Source organism: Quercus suber, unplaced genomic scaffold (genome assembly GCF_002906115.3).
Source record: "Quercus suber isolate HL8 unplaced genomic scaffold, Cork oak 2.0 scaffold_150, whole genome shotgun sequence".
NCBI classification, from domain to species: domain Eukaryota; kingdom Viridiplantae; phylum Streptophyta; class Magnoliopsida; order Fagales; family Fagaceae; genus Quercus; species Quercus suber.
Window position 1 is genome coordinate 243,237 of NW_027069611.1, and position 16,337 is coordinate 259,573.

Consider the following 16,337-nt stretch of genomic DNA (forward strand, 5'->3'; position numbering starts at 1 on the left):
ATGTGCGCCGAGGACAGCGCATCTGGTCCCTCAAGCTAGAGTTGGATGGTGTTCCCTTCCTTTGGGACACCACAATCAGAAATTATCAAGGAGGGCGGGCATGTCTTATTATTGAGGCCCTGGAACAACCACTTCTCCTGCTAAAGGATATGGATGCTTACAGGCACTATCTTAAGAGGGACCTGGCTATGGTAAGTGATGTGATCCGTTTCTCCAATTAAATTGTTGGCCATTTTTATTCATCCATTTTCTTTATTTTATATTGAAGTTTTCTCATTTTGTTACGTAGATTACCCGACAGGTTTATGTGGCCGAGGAATGGAATAAAGACGGCCGCAATGAAGCCCAGTTAAAGGCCCATTCCTGGTCTGAGGTTGAGAAAAAGCTGGGTAGTCTTAAGGAGGATTATGATAAGCTGTCCGAACAGCTAAAATAGGTGACCAAGGCTAGGAATAGTCTTGATGCAGGCCCTAAGAATGCTGAAAGGCAGGCCGAAGATCAACACAAGCAATTGCACATGACTGAGATTAATCTGGAGACAAAGAGACAAATGGTAAAGGATCTTCGAGTTGAGCTTCAGAAAGTCAGGGATGCTGCCCAATTGGTCAAGGAGGAAGTCGAGGCTGAAAAGCAGGCAGCATACAAGCTTGGGGTGGAAGAGACTCAAGTCAGACTCATAGAGGAGTTTTCTACAATTTGTAGGGATTACTATGATATAACCAGGGAAAAGCCCTCGATGCTGCTGGGGTCCGTGCAGAATCTGACTTGAGGCGACCTGGGAGCATCTACTACGATCCTAAAATCTGCAAACTCCCAGGTTTTGGCTCCTCTCCCTCCAAACAACTCTCAGAGGCCTCGGAACAGCCTTTGGTCGGCCAAGTCCCTCTTGCCCTTCTTGAAACTCCCAAAGAGTCTGGTCAAGCTGGTGGTCAAGGCAAGTAAGTTGAGGATCCTCAAGAGAAGGGTAAGGACTTGGGTAAGAAGAAAACTCCTCCTAAACCTAAGGACTAAGCCCCAGATGTTATTGCCACCCAGTCCAGCCAGACTATTGACCCTGTTATCTCTACAAAGAAGGCTTAGATACTAGGATTTTTTTTTTTTAATATTTCTTTGTAAGGAACTGAGAAATAACATCTTTTTGATCAATGAAAGCGTGCTTCTTTTATTCTCTACATTTTCATTGCACACCTTATAAAATTTATTGTTATTGCAAGTAATGTTAACTTGTAATTATCTTAATCTAAGTAAGCTCAACAACAATATTTTGCTAATGATGCAGATAACTTAGATAAATATGGGCAAACATTGGATCATATAAGAATTGTTAACGTATTTATTGAGTAATGACAGGTAGAAAAGTCTTATGTATTAAAGTGAATGATTAAAGACTTTACCTGAACTGGATTACGTACAACACTTCTAAAGGACACCGTGGAGTGTTAACTTTAAATCCAGTATATGGTCCAAGAAGTCTAACATGGTTTAAGATCCATTTTAGCATTTATGAAAATAGTCACAGAGTGTAAACTAATTCATATCATCTGGACCGAAAACTTCAGGCATGACTAAATTTAAGTTTAAACACTTATAAGAATTGTAAGAGAGTGTTAACTAACCCATATCATCTGGTCCGAGGACTTCAGGCATGATTGGATTTAAGTTTAAACATTTATAAGAATTGTAAAAGAGTGTTAACTAACCCATATCATCTGGTCCGAGGACTTCAGGCATGATTGGATTTAAGTTTAAACATTTATAAGAATTGTAAGAGAGTGTTAACTAACCTATATCATTTGGTCCAAGAACTTCAAGCATGATTGGATTTAAGTTTAAACACTTTCCCCGAAACCTTTATGTAATAAACAAATATATTGATCAAAGAAAAAACTCGATTAATAATAATACCTTTTAAGGTTGTTTACATTCCAGGGGCGTGGTATTACATGACCATCTAAGTCTTCCAAAAAATATGCCCCAATGCCAGCCCCTGAGGTAATACGATATGGTCCTATCTAATTGGGTCCTAACTTTCCCCAAGTTGGGTTCTTTGCAGTGCCCACAACTTTCCTGAGCAGTAGATCACCAGGTTCTAAAGGCCTTAGCCTTACGTTGATATCATAACCCTGCTTGAGCTTTTGTTGGTAATATGCCAATTGGACTATTGCATTTTCCCTTCTTTCCTTAATAAGATCCAAACTCTTCTCTAGCTGCTCATTATTGCTACTTAGACTGAATGAACTAGTTCTCAACGTTAGGAACCCAGTCTCTAAAGGGATAACAGCTTCAGCCCTATAAGTAATTGAAAAAGGGGTCTCCCTAGTAGATCTACGAGACGTAGTTCTGTATGTCTAGAGTACATGTGGTAGTTTTTCCACCCATTTGCCCTTTGCGTCATCTAGTCTTTTATTCAGTCCATTTAAGATGATCTTGTTAACAGCTTCCACTTGCCCATTCCCTGGAGGATAAGCAGGAGTGGAATATCTATTTGTAATCCCCAATTCACAGCAATAATTTCTGAACGCTTTGCTATCAAACTGAAGATCGTTGTAAAAAATGAGGGTGTAAGGGATCCCAAACCGAGTGACAATATTTTTCCAGACAAATTTCTTCACGTCTACATCTCTGATATTAGCTAGGGGTTCAGCTTCAACTCATTTGGTGAAATAATTTGTGCTGACCAGAAGATACTTCTTGTTTCCTACTGCTTTAGGGAATGGACCCACGATATCTAAGCCCCATTGAGCGAATGACCATGGGCTGGATAATGGATTATGGATTCCACTTGGTTGGTGTATGTTTGGTGCAAACCGTTGACATTGATAGTACTTTTTAACATATTCATGGGCCTCCTTTTGCATATTTGGCCACCAATAGCCTTGGGTAATGGCTCTGTGTGCTAAGGATCTACCTCTAGTATGACTTCCACAAATTCCTTCATGTAACTCCTCGAGGAGTGATTCAGCTGCTTCAGGATGTATGCACAACAAATATGGTCCTAAATCGAAACATTTGTATAATTTCTAGTTCTCGGATAGCCAGAATCTAGTAGCCTTTCTTCAAACTTTGTCAACTTTCAACATTTCTTCAGGCAAAGTATCCTCTTTCAAGAATTGAATTATAGGGTCCATCTAGCTGGGCTCAGCTCTGATTTGATGAACTCGGACTACCTTTCTTCTAATCTCTGCGGGTTTATGCAGGTCTTCGACGAGGATAACCCGAGGCAGATCCTGTGTCGAGAAGGTTACGAGCGTGGCCAAAGAATCAGCATGTGCATTACCATTTCTGGGGATGTGTAGCAAGTTAAAAGATTCGAACTCTGACTCTAGACATTTAACTTGGCTTAAGTACCCTTGCATTTTTTCATCTTTCGCCTTAAATTCCTCTTCTACTTGACTGACGACTAGTTTTAAGTCCGAGAACATTTCCACTAATTTTTCTCCCATTCTTCGAACCATTGCCATTCCCATCAGTAGAGCTTCATATTCAGCCTCATTATTTGTGGTCATGAAGCTTAGTCTTAGTGATTTTTCAATAATGATATTCTCTGGAGATATTAACATTAGCCCCACTTCGGAACCTTTCTGATTTGCTGCACCGTCTACATACACCTCCTAGAATAAGGGACCCTTCTGAGAGATCACACTAACCCATTTTTTATCCATGTTCTGTGCTGGTTTCAATTCTTCTAAGGAGGGCTCAGTGAACTCGGCTACTAGATCCGCAAGGACCTGTCCTTTTGTGGAGGTATAGGGCATGTACTTGATGTCAAAAGCCCCTAGGACAATGCCCCATTTAGCTATTCTCCTCTTGTAGTCAGCACTTCTGAGTATGGTTTTAAGTGGGAGTTGGGTAAGAACAACAACCGTATGTGCTTGAAAATAATGAGGCAACTTCCGTGTACCAAGCACTACTGCCAGGATAGCTTTCTCCAGTAGTAGATAATGAATCTCGGCCTCATGCAGCGACTTACTTACGTAATAAATTGGCCTTTGCACACCATGATACACTTGTATCAACACCAAACTTACAGCATAAGGAGCCACTTTAATGTAGGCAAACAAGACTTCATCTGGTTCAGGGCTGGACATGATTGGTGGCTGACCTAGATAGTCTTTAAGTTGCTGGAAAGCTAAAGCACATTTTTCAGTCGACTCAAATCCTTTCCACTTATTGATCAGCAAGAAGAAAGGCCTACACCTATCTGCTAATCGAGAGATAAATCGGTTTAGAGCGGCAGCCATTCCATTCAATTTCTGGACTTCTTTGGGATTCTGAGGAGGTTGTAATTGTTGATGGCCTTTATCAGATCGGGGTTGACCTTAATTCCCCTGTGAGTTACTATGTAACCCAAGAATTTACTTGATCCTACACCAAATGAGCATTTAGATGCATTTAAACGCAACTTGTATCTTTTGAGAACTTCAAAAATGTTTCTAAGATCTTTCACATGCTCAGAAACAATCTTGCTCTTAACAACTATGTCATCTATGTAAATCTCAATACTTTTATCTAGCTGTGGCTCAAACATCCTCGTCATCATTCTTTGGTAGGTGGATCCTGCATTTTTCAAACCAAATGGCATCACTTTGTAGTGGTAGTTCCCAATATGGGTGACAAAAACAGTCTTTTCTTGATCATACAGGACTAATGATATTTGGTAATAACCTTGAAAAGCATCTAGGAAACTCATCCGAGGATGGCCAACAGTGGCATCCACTAGCTGGTCTATTTTAGACATAGGGAATGGATCCTTAGGGCAAGCCTTATTTAAGTCAGTGAAATCTACGCACACTCACTATTTCACATTCTTCTTCTTCTTCACCACCACAGTATTTACTAGCCACTCAGGATAAAAAACTTCTTTAATAGCTCCAACTTATTTGAACTTTGTTACTTCCTCTTGCACTGAATCAGCGTGCTCCTTGGAAGGGTGCCGAGGAGGTTGTTTCCTAGGGGTGATCAATGGGTTGACCTTCAGATGGTGACATATGAATTCTAGATCCACTCCCAGGGTTTCGTAAGCATTCCAAGTAAATACATCAATGTTTCTTTTAAGGAATTCTATCAGTTCTTCCTTCTCCTGAAGAGGTAACTGAGATCTAACTTGAAAGAACTTCTCTAGATCGTCTTTGATAACAACTTTTATCAAATCTTCATACCTCGCACCCTTTGCTGAATCATCGATGGGCAATGCTAGAGGTTTCAACTACTATAAATCCTTTCCAGCATGGGCCAAGGACTCAGCTTCGGGCTTATGCTGAATGGCAGCCATTAAGCATTGTTTAGCCATAGATTGATCTTCCAAAATTTCGTTAACTTGGCCTTTAGATGAATACTTAACCTTCTGATGCAGAGTAGAGGAAACAACCCCTAGCGTATGAAGCCAAGGTCTAGCCATAATTGCAGTATAGGGTGAATACGCGTCTATGACAATGAAATCTACCTCTACTACCTCTAGACCAGCCTGTACAGGTAGTCATATTTGGCCTTTTGGGATAGCAACTCTTCCTTCGAAACTTACTAGGGGAGAACTATAGGGCGTTAAGTCTTCAGGTTTTAAGTTTAGCTCCTTATAGAGATCGTGATACATTATCTCAGCTCCACTGCCTTGGTCCACCATTGCCCTCTTCACATTATACCCCCCAATTCTGAGGGTGATTACCAAAGCGTCGTCATGGGGTTGGATGGTTCCGATCTTATCTTTGTCCGAGAAACCTAGAACTGGTGGAATATCCGTTTTAACCCTCTTCGGATCTTGATTAATATCTCCTGTGGGTAGACGGGCTACAGAAGTTATCCTGGATGGGTAGGATCCTATTCTCCCAAGTGTGGCAAAGATGACATTGATAGTTCCCAATGGGGGTCTTAAAGAAACATCTCTTCTAGATTCTGAGCTTGTTTGACTCCCCTGACCACTGGAATGATGTAGGAGTTGTTTTAACTTACCTTCGTGAACAAGCTGTTCCAAGTGATCCCAGAGACTTCTACAATCTTTTGTAGTATGCCCATGATCCTGGCAGTAAAGGTTATGATTACGTCTTTCAGGATTTCCCACTATCTTGTTCGGTCGTTTGAAGAATGGTTCATTTTTAATCTTCTCTAAAACTTGATGCACTGGCTCTCGGAATACTGCATTGACTGCTTGAGGATTCGCCGATCCTGACTGTCCAACGAAATCTCTCCGTGGTTTATTATTACTGTAATGATCCGACCTGAAATCCCTCATCTCCTGAGGGATAACCTTATCTTTCCCTTTTCCTTGCTATTGATCCTCTTCAACTTTTTTATACTTATCAATCCTGTCCATCAGTTGACGCACATTGGTGACAAGTTTTCCAGTCAGAGATTTCCTTAAACCATGGTCAGTGGGGAGGTCGAGCTTAAATGTATTAAGGGCCACTTTGTCAAAATCGCCTTCCATCTCATTAAACATCTCCCAATACCTATCGAAATACGTTTTCAGGGTCTCACCCTCTTGCATGTTTAAGGATAGCAAGGAAGCTAAGGGCCGAGCGACTCTTTGACAGGTGACAAAACGGGAACCAAATGCTTGAGTAAGTTCTTTAAAGGAACTAATGGAATCTACTTTCAGGCTGTTAAACCATCTCATCACAACTGGTCCCAGACTGGAGGGGAAAACTTTACACATCAAAACTTCATCCTTGGATTGGACAGCCATCTTTTGGTTGAAATGGCTCACGTGTTCCATAGGGTCTGTTCTATCATTATAAATAGTGAACATTGGCTGATGAAAATGACGAGGAAGTCTTACCTCTTCAATCCTACATGTGAAAGGCGATCTGGAGATTTGGTTCAAGGCTTTGCTCACAGCATCGTACCCTATGCCTCCACGTGATAGGCTTTGAGGTTGCCGTTTATGATAATGTTCTTCTTCATAGGAAATGGATTCACTAACTGATGTTCGAGACCTCCGTCTATAAGTAACATCTTGCTCGTCATCAGAATTATCATCAGAGTTTGAAGAAGTCCGCTTCCTCTTTGCACGGCGCAACTCCCTTTTTAACTGATCAATCTCTAGTTGCATGTTCTTGTTATTCTCTGCATAAGACATATGACTTCCACCTCGTGGTTGGTTTCGGTTAGTATGTGTGGTATGTACACTACCTTCATGATCACCTCTCTACTCCAGGTTGAGGAAAGGATCAACGTGTTAGGATGCCCTGGATTCTGCTGGTTGTTGACCTGGTTCAGTCATCGTCAACTGTTGCTTTCACTCTTGCTCAAGCTCTTCCCATAGACAGCGCCAATTGTAGGGTCAAGATTTGTAGCCCAAGCCCAAAGGAGGTGAGATATGAGCCCAATGAGCCTATTACAATGAATTTGTAGAGAGTGGATGAAAGAGTTTGACAATTTGTAACTTAAACAACGGCTAGTAAGGATTTCAAAGCTGAATGAACACCAAAACAACTTAGAACTTGATTAAATTAGTGTCCGAAGAGATTAATTATGAGCTGAATTACTGTTTCAGAAAGCAAATACACTTATTAATGCTATAGTCCATCTTTTTTCCCTTTTCCTCTCATGGGAGGTCTCACATTATATAGTTTCTTTTCAGATTATCTTGATCATACACTTATTAATCATCTAAGTCTTCACTCGAGCATATGTCCCATCAACCATCTTCTCTGGTTCTCTGTGAATGGTAGTTGTTGAGATTGCACTGTTCAGAGGTCTTATCCACATAAATGCGGCCAGAAAAGTTGCTGCAGTGCATTTAATGCGGTGGTAGCAGTTTTTCTTTTAGATATTTCTGTATTCTTATCATCTTTGTACGTGCCTGGAGTTTATCCTTATCGTTGGAACTTCCTGAAAGGTCACCCAAATCGCCCAGATATTTGCTTGACCGATATTCATCATATCCGAGAAGGATTCACTCTTCGGACTATATTTTCTATTTTTTTCTTTCGTGATTCTCCACTCCTGTGCCTTTTCCAATCATTTACTCATCAGACGTACCTACATCTTCCAATAGGGCCCAAAGCCCAATATATGAATTTGGGCTTTTATCCCCACAATTATTATTTTAGTTTTACCCAACAAATTTTAAAAATATAACAATATAACCCCTTTATGTGTTTTATAAATTTTTATTTGAAAATTTAAAATTTAACCATTTTTTTAACTAAATGGGAGGACTAAATTGTTACGTTTTAAAAATTCAAATGAAAAAAAATCAAACATAACTCATATTTGAGTAGAGCTTACAAACGAGTCAAGTTAATTGGGTAAAAAATAGGTCATCTTAAACGAATTGTAAGTGAGCCGGGTCAATTGGGTTATGAGTCAACCCATAATTTTTCACATGAAAAAAAAAAAAAAAACTTTTAAATGTCGAAAACAACAAAATACTTAAAAATTAAAGTTAAATAATGCATAAATTCCTAAGTTTACACAATACAAAGTTCAATAATGATAGTATCACAATGAAATTTAGGTGACATGCCATTAACTATACAAAGACAACGTAGTTTTGATTTTGTACAAATTTCTTAAATTAAAAAAAATCCACAATTTTTTTTTTAAATACATATATAGAAAAACAAATAGAACAATAAGTGCCCATAACTCTAGTGTTATTCTCAGGTGATAGAGGCACATTCTTTTGACTCTTCATTTTAAATGTTGGTCACTTGCAATAGATGAGACTAACAATGACATTTTATTGCAAAAATTTGGGGTTTAAACCAATTCAATGAGCCCTTAATCACACCAAAGGATGTGGAGATGTTTCAATCTAAGCTACTTAGTACTCTCATAATTTATATTTTAATCTCAATTTCTTTGAGTCTTGCTCTCCCATGGTCAAACTAGAAAGAAAACGATCTGGTGGTTGTTATTTGATACAACACAAGCAAGCACTATCTTTGGATAGTTGACATCACGTAACCTTTATATGGTTTAACATTTTGAGTGATTTGCTAGCTTATATGACTTGATTTTTATAATATAAAAAAATGTTTAAAAAACAAGTTGAATCACGAGTCAACTCGTTTTTATGAGTCAAAAATCTCAAGTTCATGTCGGGTTATTGAGTCAAGTCTAATTTGCCAAGTCTTCAATTGAGAGATCAAAGATGCATTTTGAGATACCATATATGGAGGCTGCATTATTATGTTAGGTCTTTTATTTTTGCAGTTAGGTCCTTAGTTAACATATTAATCTGTTGGACTCATATAGAAGCAAATTATGCTGCATGCTGCTCATGAGCTAGCTAAATGATCCCTCAAGCATTTTGTCTTTGAGTCTTTTGAGTTGGGTCACTACTCTCAAAGTCTTACTCGTATTTTGTTAGAGGAGGGGGGCCTTTTGTTTGTATATGTTGCTTTCATAATAATGTCTAGCCTTTCATTAAAAAAAAAAAAAAACTATATATATATATATATGTATCTATCTACCTATATATATAAAAGGAGCCAATATTTTTTAATTTTAGATTCATGAATCTATATGTAAAGACAATAGGTACAAAATGAGAGATAGAATGACATACTTAGCATAAATTGAAATCAAAATTTGAATTATGAAAATGCTTGGCATTAAATTAATAGTCTTTATATATATATATATATATAAACCAAAGTTTAGAAAAAGTCCAATTAGATTCTAAATTGGAGTCTAATTTTGCGTCACGTGTCAATTTTTTGTTAAATAAATTATTAGGTGCAAAAATCAAAGAGTCTAAATCCAATTAGATTCTAAATTAAATTTTAATTGGAGTTCAAATTTGCGTCAGGTGTCCAATCTATTTTTTTTTTTTAAATTTTTTAGCCAAGTAAATTATTGAGTGCAAAAATCGAAGAGTCCAAATTCAATTAGATTCTAAATCATATAATGAGAAATCATTACATATTTTAGAAACTCATGGCTTAAAAAATGTGTAAGTTGTAACTCTAACATCAAGTATATTTTGAAGTCCTATATGTGCGTAATTGTGATTGTTTTTAAATGTATCAGTGAATATTACGAGATTATACACTAGTATATATGATAGCCAATGGTCTTGTAGCGGAAGTGACACTTCCCCATGTACAAAGTTCTTAAGGGTCTGGGGGAGGGGGGGGGGGAGGGGAATTCAAGCTGCAAAGTTAGCAGCATATTGTAACAATCTAAAAAAAAAAAAAAATTGATAAGCCTACAAGTTAGATAATGTACAAATTTTTCTTACAATTGGATTGAAGATATCTCCTTAAATTCTTCACGTGACAGTTAATAAGGTCATTTGCATATAGTAAATCACGTGATTTATTAAATAATTTAAACAAGTCACATGAACGTTAAGTTATTCATGTGATTTAAATTGAGGAAAATATGGCTAATGTTGTTATAATGCTAGCTACAAAACAGTAATAATCTTAGGAATATATATATATATATATATATTTCAACAAGTGACGGAGGGGATCCAAATTGAGGTTCTCCACTCTAGTACTTGGGATGCTTCTCAAATAATGGGTTCAAAACCTTCTCAGTCTTCTTCTTAGAGCATCAGCAGTGAGACTTGCAAATGTCATATGCCACTAGTATTTAGCATCTAAACCTTAAAACCCCCAACAACCGGACTTGCAAAATCATCAGATTGCAAAAAAATTTACAATCCTGCTACAGTACCATCTTATATGTAAGATGGTATTGTAGCAGTATTGTATAATAAAAATTAGTTTTTTATTTGTCTGATGCTTTTTTTTTCTCTCTCTCTCTCTCTCATTTCATTTCATTTTCTCTCTCCAATTTCTTTCTACTTGGTTCTGCTCTCTCCTCTTCAAACCCGAATCCCATACAATCTTAGCACTTCCTTCCTCTCTATCTCAGATCAGTTTGCTGTGGATTCTAATGGGTTTGTTATGGAATTCGATGAGGTTGCTATGGATTTGTGGGTTTCTGTGTTGATCCAGGCGTGAGGGATATGGGTTGATCTAGGTATGGTAGTGGGCTGGGAGCGGTTGATGGTGGGTTTGGATCAGCGTAGATCGGTGGGCTAGGTTTGGATCAGTGGGCTGGGTTTGGATTGGCATGAGGGTTGGGTTTACTGGTGATTTTTTTTGGATCGGAGTGAGGGCTGGGTTTGGATCGGCGTGAGGGCTGGGTTTGCTGGTGATTTTTTTAGATCGGAGTGAGGGTAAGGTTTGGATCAGAGTGAGGGCAGGGTTTGGATCGGAGTTAGGGTGGTGGCATTGTTTGATCGGCAGGCTGGGTTTGGATTGGCGTGAGGGCTAGGTTTGCTAGTTGTTTTTTTTTTTTTTTTTTGTTCCCTTATCTGCTCTTGTGCTGGAGTTTGAGGGAGAGAGACGAAGAGGAAAAGAGAGAGAGAAATAGTAAAAAAATAATAAAAAATAGTATTTAAATAAATTGGGAAAAAAAATAGAGTTTTAGGATGTTGGGTGTATTGAAAAATGGTATATTATAATTGATAAAATTGCTTTTTGAGATGGTAAAATAGGATGGGATGAGATTTTCGGTTGGGATGCTCTTCGCAGGTGCGACTGGGTTCTCTACTATAGTAGCACTAGAAGGAAGTTGACATTTTAAGATGGTTTAACATCTTACGATATTAAAAATTGGTTTCCAATTTAATATTTGTAAACTAAGATATATAACATCATTTGCATCATCATGGTTTTTCATGTTTCTCACATCTACCCTTAACATACAAGCTAATAAAATTCATTAATATTATAAAATAAAATGAAAATTACAAAAGTCCCCACATTGTGTTGTGTGGAAAGGACATATTTAATTTCATTTGTGGCCAGGGGATGGGGGGCACACATAACAATTAACAACAGCAACAACCCTAAATGGTTGTTTAATATATTATTGAGCTTGCTTTACATATATTGTTATTTTTATTTCTTTATGCAATTTAGAAATGTGCAAATGCTGCTCTCAATGTGTTTTGTTGCGATTCATTGGTTTTGGTTAGGGCTATTTAGACTTGACTAGAGCCCGACAACTTGGCCAAACCACCCGACGCCGACCTGATTCTGGCCTGAATCGAAGGTCTAGTCAGTCGGTGGCGGGTTTCTATTTTCAAGAACCGACACCAACAAGCCGAGTGATGGGTTTGCTTCTCCAAAACCTGAGCAATTTGAACTCGACTGGAGCTATATACAAATCCAATCAAATACTACAAAAACAAGCTAGATTCGGCTAGATATAGCTAGATCTGGTAGGATTTAACCAGATCCGACCAAATCCCAGCAATTTTTAGCAAAAAAAATGTAGATTCCAACGAAAAAAATGTAGATTTCGGTGATAAAATGCAGATTCTGGTGTTTTTTTTTTTTTTTTTTTTTCCAGATTTTGGTGACGTTTTTTTGTAGATTTCAATGACTTTTTTTAGATTCCAGCGACCAACCAACGCTCACCCTCACCCGAAACCGACTCAACCAATTGATTTCGATGGTCAATTTCAGGTTCCTCCACCCTCTATCTGATGCCGACGGGTCAGGTCCAGGTTAAGTCCAAAACCGACCCAACCCGTAGACCAGCCTAATTTTGGTCGAAGGCGGCGCGCCAGCCTTCAATACAAACACATAGTCCATTTGATCTACTTCTACAACTACGAGGCTAAACTGGCTCAAGGTTTGATTGTACACTGTGAAGTTGTTACCACTAAATATAATTCACAACTTTTGTAACAATAACTTACCCACATGATAAATTATGAATAGTGATAATAAAATAGTGGGTCTATGTAGGTTCATATTTCCATCACTCACAACTTATCACATAGGCAAGCTGTGACAAAAATTATAAATTATTTTGTGGTATCAACATTTTTCTTATTAACTCGATCGGCCAATTCTTATTTCTTCTAATATCTATTTATTTTAGATGAAACATATATATATAAATTGAAATTTCAGTCTTTTTGAGACACATGAAAACATTAATTAAATGTGATCGGATTAAATAATTTGACGAAAAAAAGAAGAAAAGAATCTTATGATTTTTGCCTTTAGTCTTTTAGACTTAGAGCATCAACATCCGGAATTGCAAATGCCATATCTAAGCTTCATTTAGCATTTTTCCCTAAAAAACCTCCCACATCTGGAATTGTAAACACCAACTATTGCAAAAAATTTTGCAATAGTGCTACAGTGCAATTCTAAAGATAGAATTGCACTGTAGCACAATTCTAAAAAAAAAAAAACTAATATTTTATTGTGATGGTGATTAGGAGAAAGAAAGAATAAATGATAGTGATAGAGGAAAATATTATTTTATTGTGTAGATATATTATTTTAATGAGTAGAATAGGAAAATAAAAGTTTGGTATGCTGGAAGTATTGTATAATGGGATGGTATAATTGATAAAGTAGTTTTTTCGGATGGCAAAATAGAATAGAGTAGCATTTCCTGATGCTAATGCTCTAAGTAATTCTCTAGACTCTAGTCTAGTGATAAGATCGTAGGAAGGGGACAAGACAAAGACAACCACTAAGATGAAATTACACAACTGATCGCTATGTATGATGTATCATGTGTTTAAAAAAAAAAAATTAAATTATTACATTTCCACTTTTAACATTTTTACGACAAAGTTCATGTAACAAATACTTTAAAAAAATAATATTAGTAATAAGTCAAGTTAAAAATAATATAGTTATGCTTGCCATAGCACTACTTTTCATATGTAGGAAATGTTTCCTGTTTAGTATATGTGTTTAAAAACTGAAAATTGTTATTTAAAAATTTTTGTGAAAATACGTATAGGTGAAAAAATATGTAGAAATGAGTGAAATGTTGTTTAAAAACTGAAAATTATTGTTTGGAAATACTCACCAAACACCCCCTAAGTATTTTAACACACACACAAGGGGAGATAGGAGAAGGTTTTAAAGAAATTAATAGTGGTGTATATCCAAAAGAGTCTAACTCTTGGATACAAAGCACATGCTTTTAACCTCTATAACTCACACTCATTTTTCAATGTGGGATAAACCCACTGTTTTTTATTTTGAGAATACTAAGTATTTTAACACACACACAAGGAGAGAGGAGAAAATGTTTTAAAGAAACTAATAGTGGTGTATATCCAAAAAGACCTAACTTATTAGAAAATGTTAACTGATGTTAACTATTGTGAAAAATCAGTAATATGAGCTATTTTTAGAAACATTTTATTGAGAAAATAATAAAATATTAATTGTTGTTGATAACAAAAAAATATTTCCCATTAGAATGATATTAATACTTTTTTATTATGATTTATTAATCATTGTTCTTGGTAAATCCGGTAACATAACCCTTCATGTATATATACTACCACACACGTGAACACGTGAACTCCAAATTGAGCTCTCCCTCTCGTGCTTCCATTCCAATCAATTAAATATCGCAAGAAAAACCCAACTACCAATCAAAATTCTGAGAGTTGAAAGTAGACAAACTTCTAGAAGAACTGGGCTTTTTATTTATTTTATTTTTTTCAGAAAAATATAGACTGTTTCTGCAGCTTATTTACAAAAAAGAAAAAGAAAAAGAAAAAGAAAACCATCTGCTGGCCAACTTTAGCAAAATAAATAGGTTAAGAAGTAACATGAACACTCCCGGCCACATGATATGATTGATCGATTACAAAAATGAAAACAAAAAAAAAAAAAAGAAAAAAGAAAAGAAAAGAAAAGAAAAGAGATTGAGTCTAGTGGTTTCTCTCAAGAAATCCTTCTAGGACCACCTTCTTCTTGTACTCCTTGGAATCATAACGATAATATTGATATTGTGAATTGAGATTCCTTTTTTTGAAACATGGGACGAAATAGCACCATGCAGAAGTACAAAGAATGGCACAGAATCGACCCCAAAGTAACATTATCAATAAGGTCATCATAATTATAGATAAACCAACCAGTACTGGGTCAAGCTGCTTCTTCTTCTGAGCTATTATTAATAGTGCATCATTTTGCCGAGGATTCGTGGATGGCGGCGTGGCTCTTCTTTCGTTCCTACATGTGGGTCCCATACCCGTAGGCTTGATGAGTTTGGATTTGGGTTTGAATTCGGAATTAAGCTTAAACTTATTAGGGTCCGGTGGCGAACCGGGTTGATGAGTGGACCCAGTTCTTATCGCTTCTATTTTCCGACAAAAAGACGATCGCTTTTTATGCGTGTCATCTTTGGACGCATCCACATGGACAAGTTCCAATTTCGAGTTGATGTTGTTTTGTTCAGAAATATTATTATTAGGCTCGTGCCTTGTCTGAATCTGAAACCCCAAATAAAGCAAAGAAAAACTTGATGCGTGCACTCCTAATAAGATTAAATGCTAGTACAGTAAAAGGTTATAACAAGACCCAACGTCGACATACTTTGTTTGAAGTGTTGAACTAATAATATATATATATTATGCTGAATTTGTGCATATATATATATATATATTAATTATGACTGGCATGGTTCTCGGTTTAAATAATTTTACCCACAAAAAAAGAAAAAGAAAAAGAAAAAAGAATTAATGAATGAAATCAGATACCTGATCTTGATGAATAAGCTGATGATGATGAGGTAGTACTTGTATTTCCTTATTAGAAGGATTAGGAACCTCCTTATCATGAGGCATAGCTGGTTGAGAATTAAAGTTGGATATTGAGTTTGAAGAAAATTTGGAGTTGGAGTTTGATGATTTGTTGTCGAATTCGAGCGGCACGGTTCTGATGGCGGACTTCTTCATGCTGAACCTTATCCAAAAAGACCAACGTGCCTTCTTCTTTTTCTTCTTCTTCTTCATGCCTTCGGATTTGATATTGGTTTCCTTTTTGTACTCTAATACTATGTTATTTTTATTAGAACATCCAAAGCAGCTTAGAAAATTGTTGGTTTTAGGTTTGTTTTGAAGGGTTTTCTTTTGGGCTTTTGCCATGGGATATTAATGGAACGGATTGAAGAGAGAAAGAGTTCTCGGCATGGAGAAGTGTGATGTTAGTTTCAATCAATGTTATGAAGACTGAAATATATGGTTAATTAGCTGGCTTACTTTCTCTGAATATTTATTAATTAATATACAATTTAATGCTATGTACGTATAAATATTGCATATATATATATATATATAAGTAAAGGTGTTTATTATAATTACCTCCACGTTGTGTTTTAGTTGGTTTTTGATTGGTAGCGAGAATGGGCTGGCCTAGGAGGGATGACTTGGACTTGGTAGCTTTAGTTTTAGTCTTAGTCTTTAGTCTTTACACGCTTTTCATCACCTTCTAGGCTTCACATTGATGATAATAATATATGCCTTGCTCTACACTGCAACTCTCAATTGGCTACCATCTTATCAAAAAAAAATAAAAAACAAAGCTATAAAAAAAAATCTA

At 36.7% G+C, this 16,337-nt stretch overlaps 2 protein-coding genes across 2 annotated transcripts; both read right to left on the reverse strand.

The window, feature by feature from the left end:
* Positions 1-5,209: 5,209 nt before the first annotated feature.
* Positions 5,210-6,226, reverse strand: LOC136069074 (uncharacterized). The gene is made up of 2 exons (XM_065777168.1): positions 5,522-6,226; positions 5,210-5,464 (listed from the first exon to the last, which is right to left on the reverse strand). The coding sequence occupies exons 1-2, from the start codon at positions 6,224-6,226 to the stop codon at positions 5,210-5,212; spliced, it is 960 nt and encodes a 319-aa protein (XP_065633240.1).
* An 8,188-nt stretch (positions 6,227-14,414) lies between these two features.
* LOC112028783 (uncharacterized protein At5g23160) lies at positions 14,415-15,994 on the reverse strand. Its single transcript, XM_024061475.2, has 2 exons — positions 15,497-15,994; positions 14,415-15,229 (listed from the first exon to the last, which is right to left on the reverse strand). Exons 1-2 carry the CDS (start codon positions 15,881-15,883, stop codon positions 14,666-14,668), a joined length of 951 nt encoding a protein of 316 aa, XP_023917243.1. The 5' UTR covers positions 15,884-15,994; the 3' UTR covers positions 14,415-14,665.
* Between the last annotated feature and the right edge of the window lie 343 nt (positions 15,995-16,337).

Excerpts from the sequence above, each read along its gene's own strand:
- LOC136069074 (XM_065777168.1), bottom strand. The coding sequence starts at position 6,226 with ATGAGGGATTTCAGGTCGGATCATTACAGTAATAATAAACCACGGAGA. Across the intron at positions 5,465-5,521 it reads CGCCCTATAGTTCTCCCCTA|GCTGGTCTAGAGGTAGTAGA; the intron begins GTAAGTTTCGAA and ends CTACCTGTACAG.
- LOC112028783 (XM_024061475.2), bottom strand. The coding sequence starts at position 15,883 with ATGGCAAAAGCCCAAAAGAAAACCCTTCAAAACAAACCTAAAACCAAC. Across the intron at positions 15,230-15,496 it reads AGCTTATTCATCAAGATCAG|ATTCAGACAAGGCACGAGCC; the intron begins GTATCTGATTTC and ends TTGGGGTTTCAG.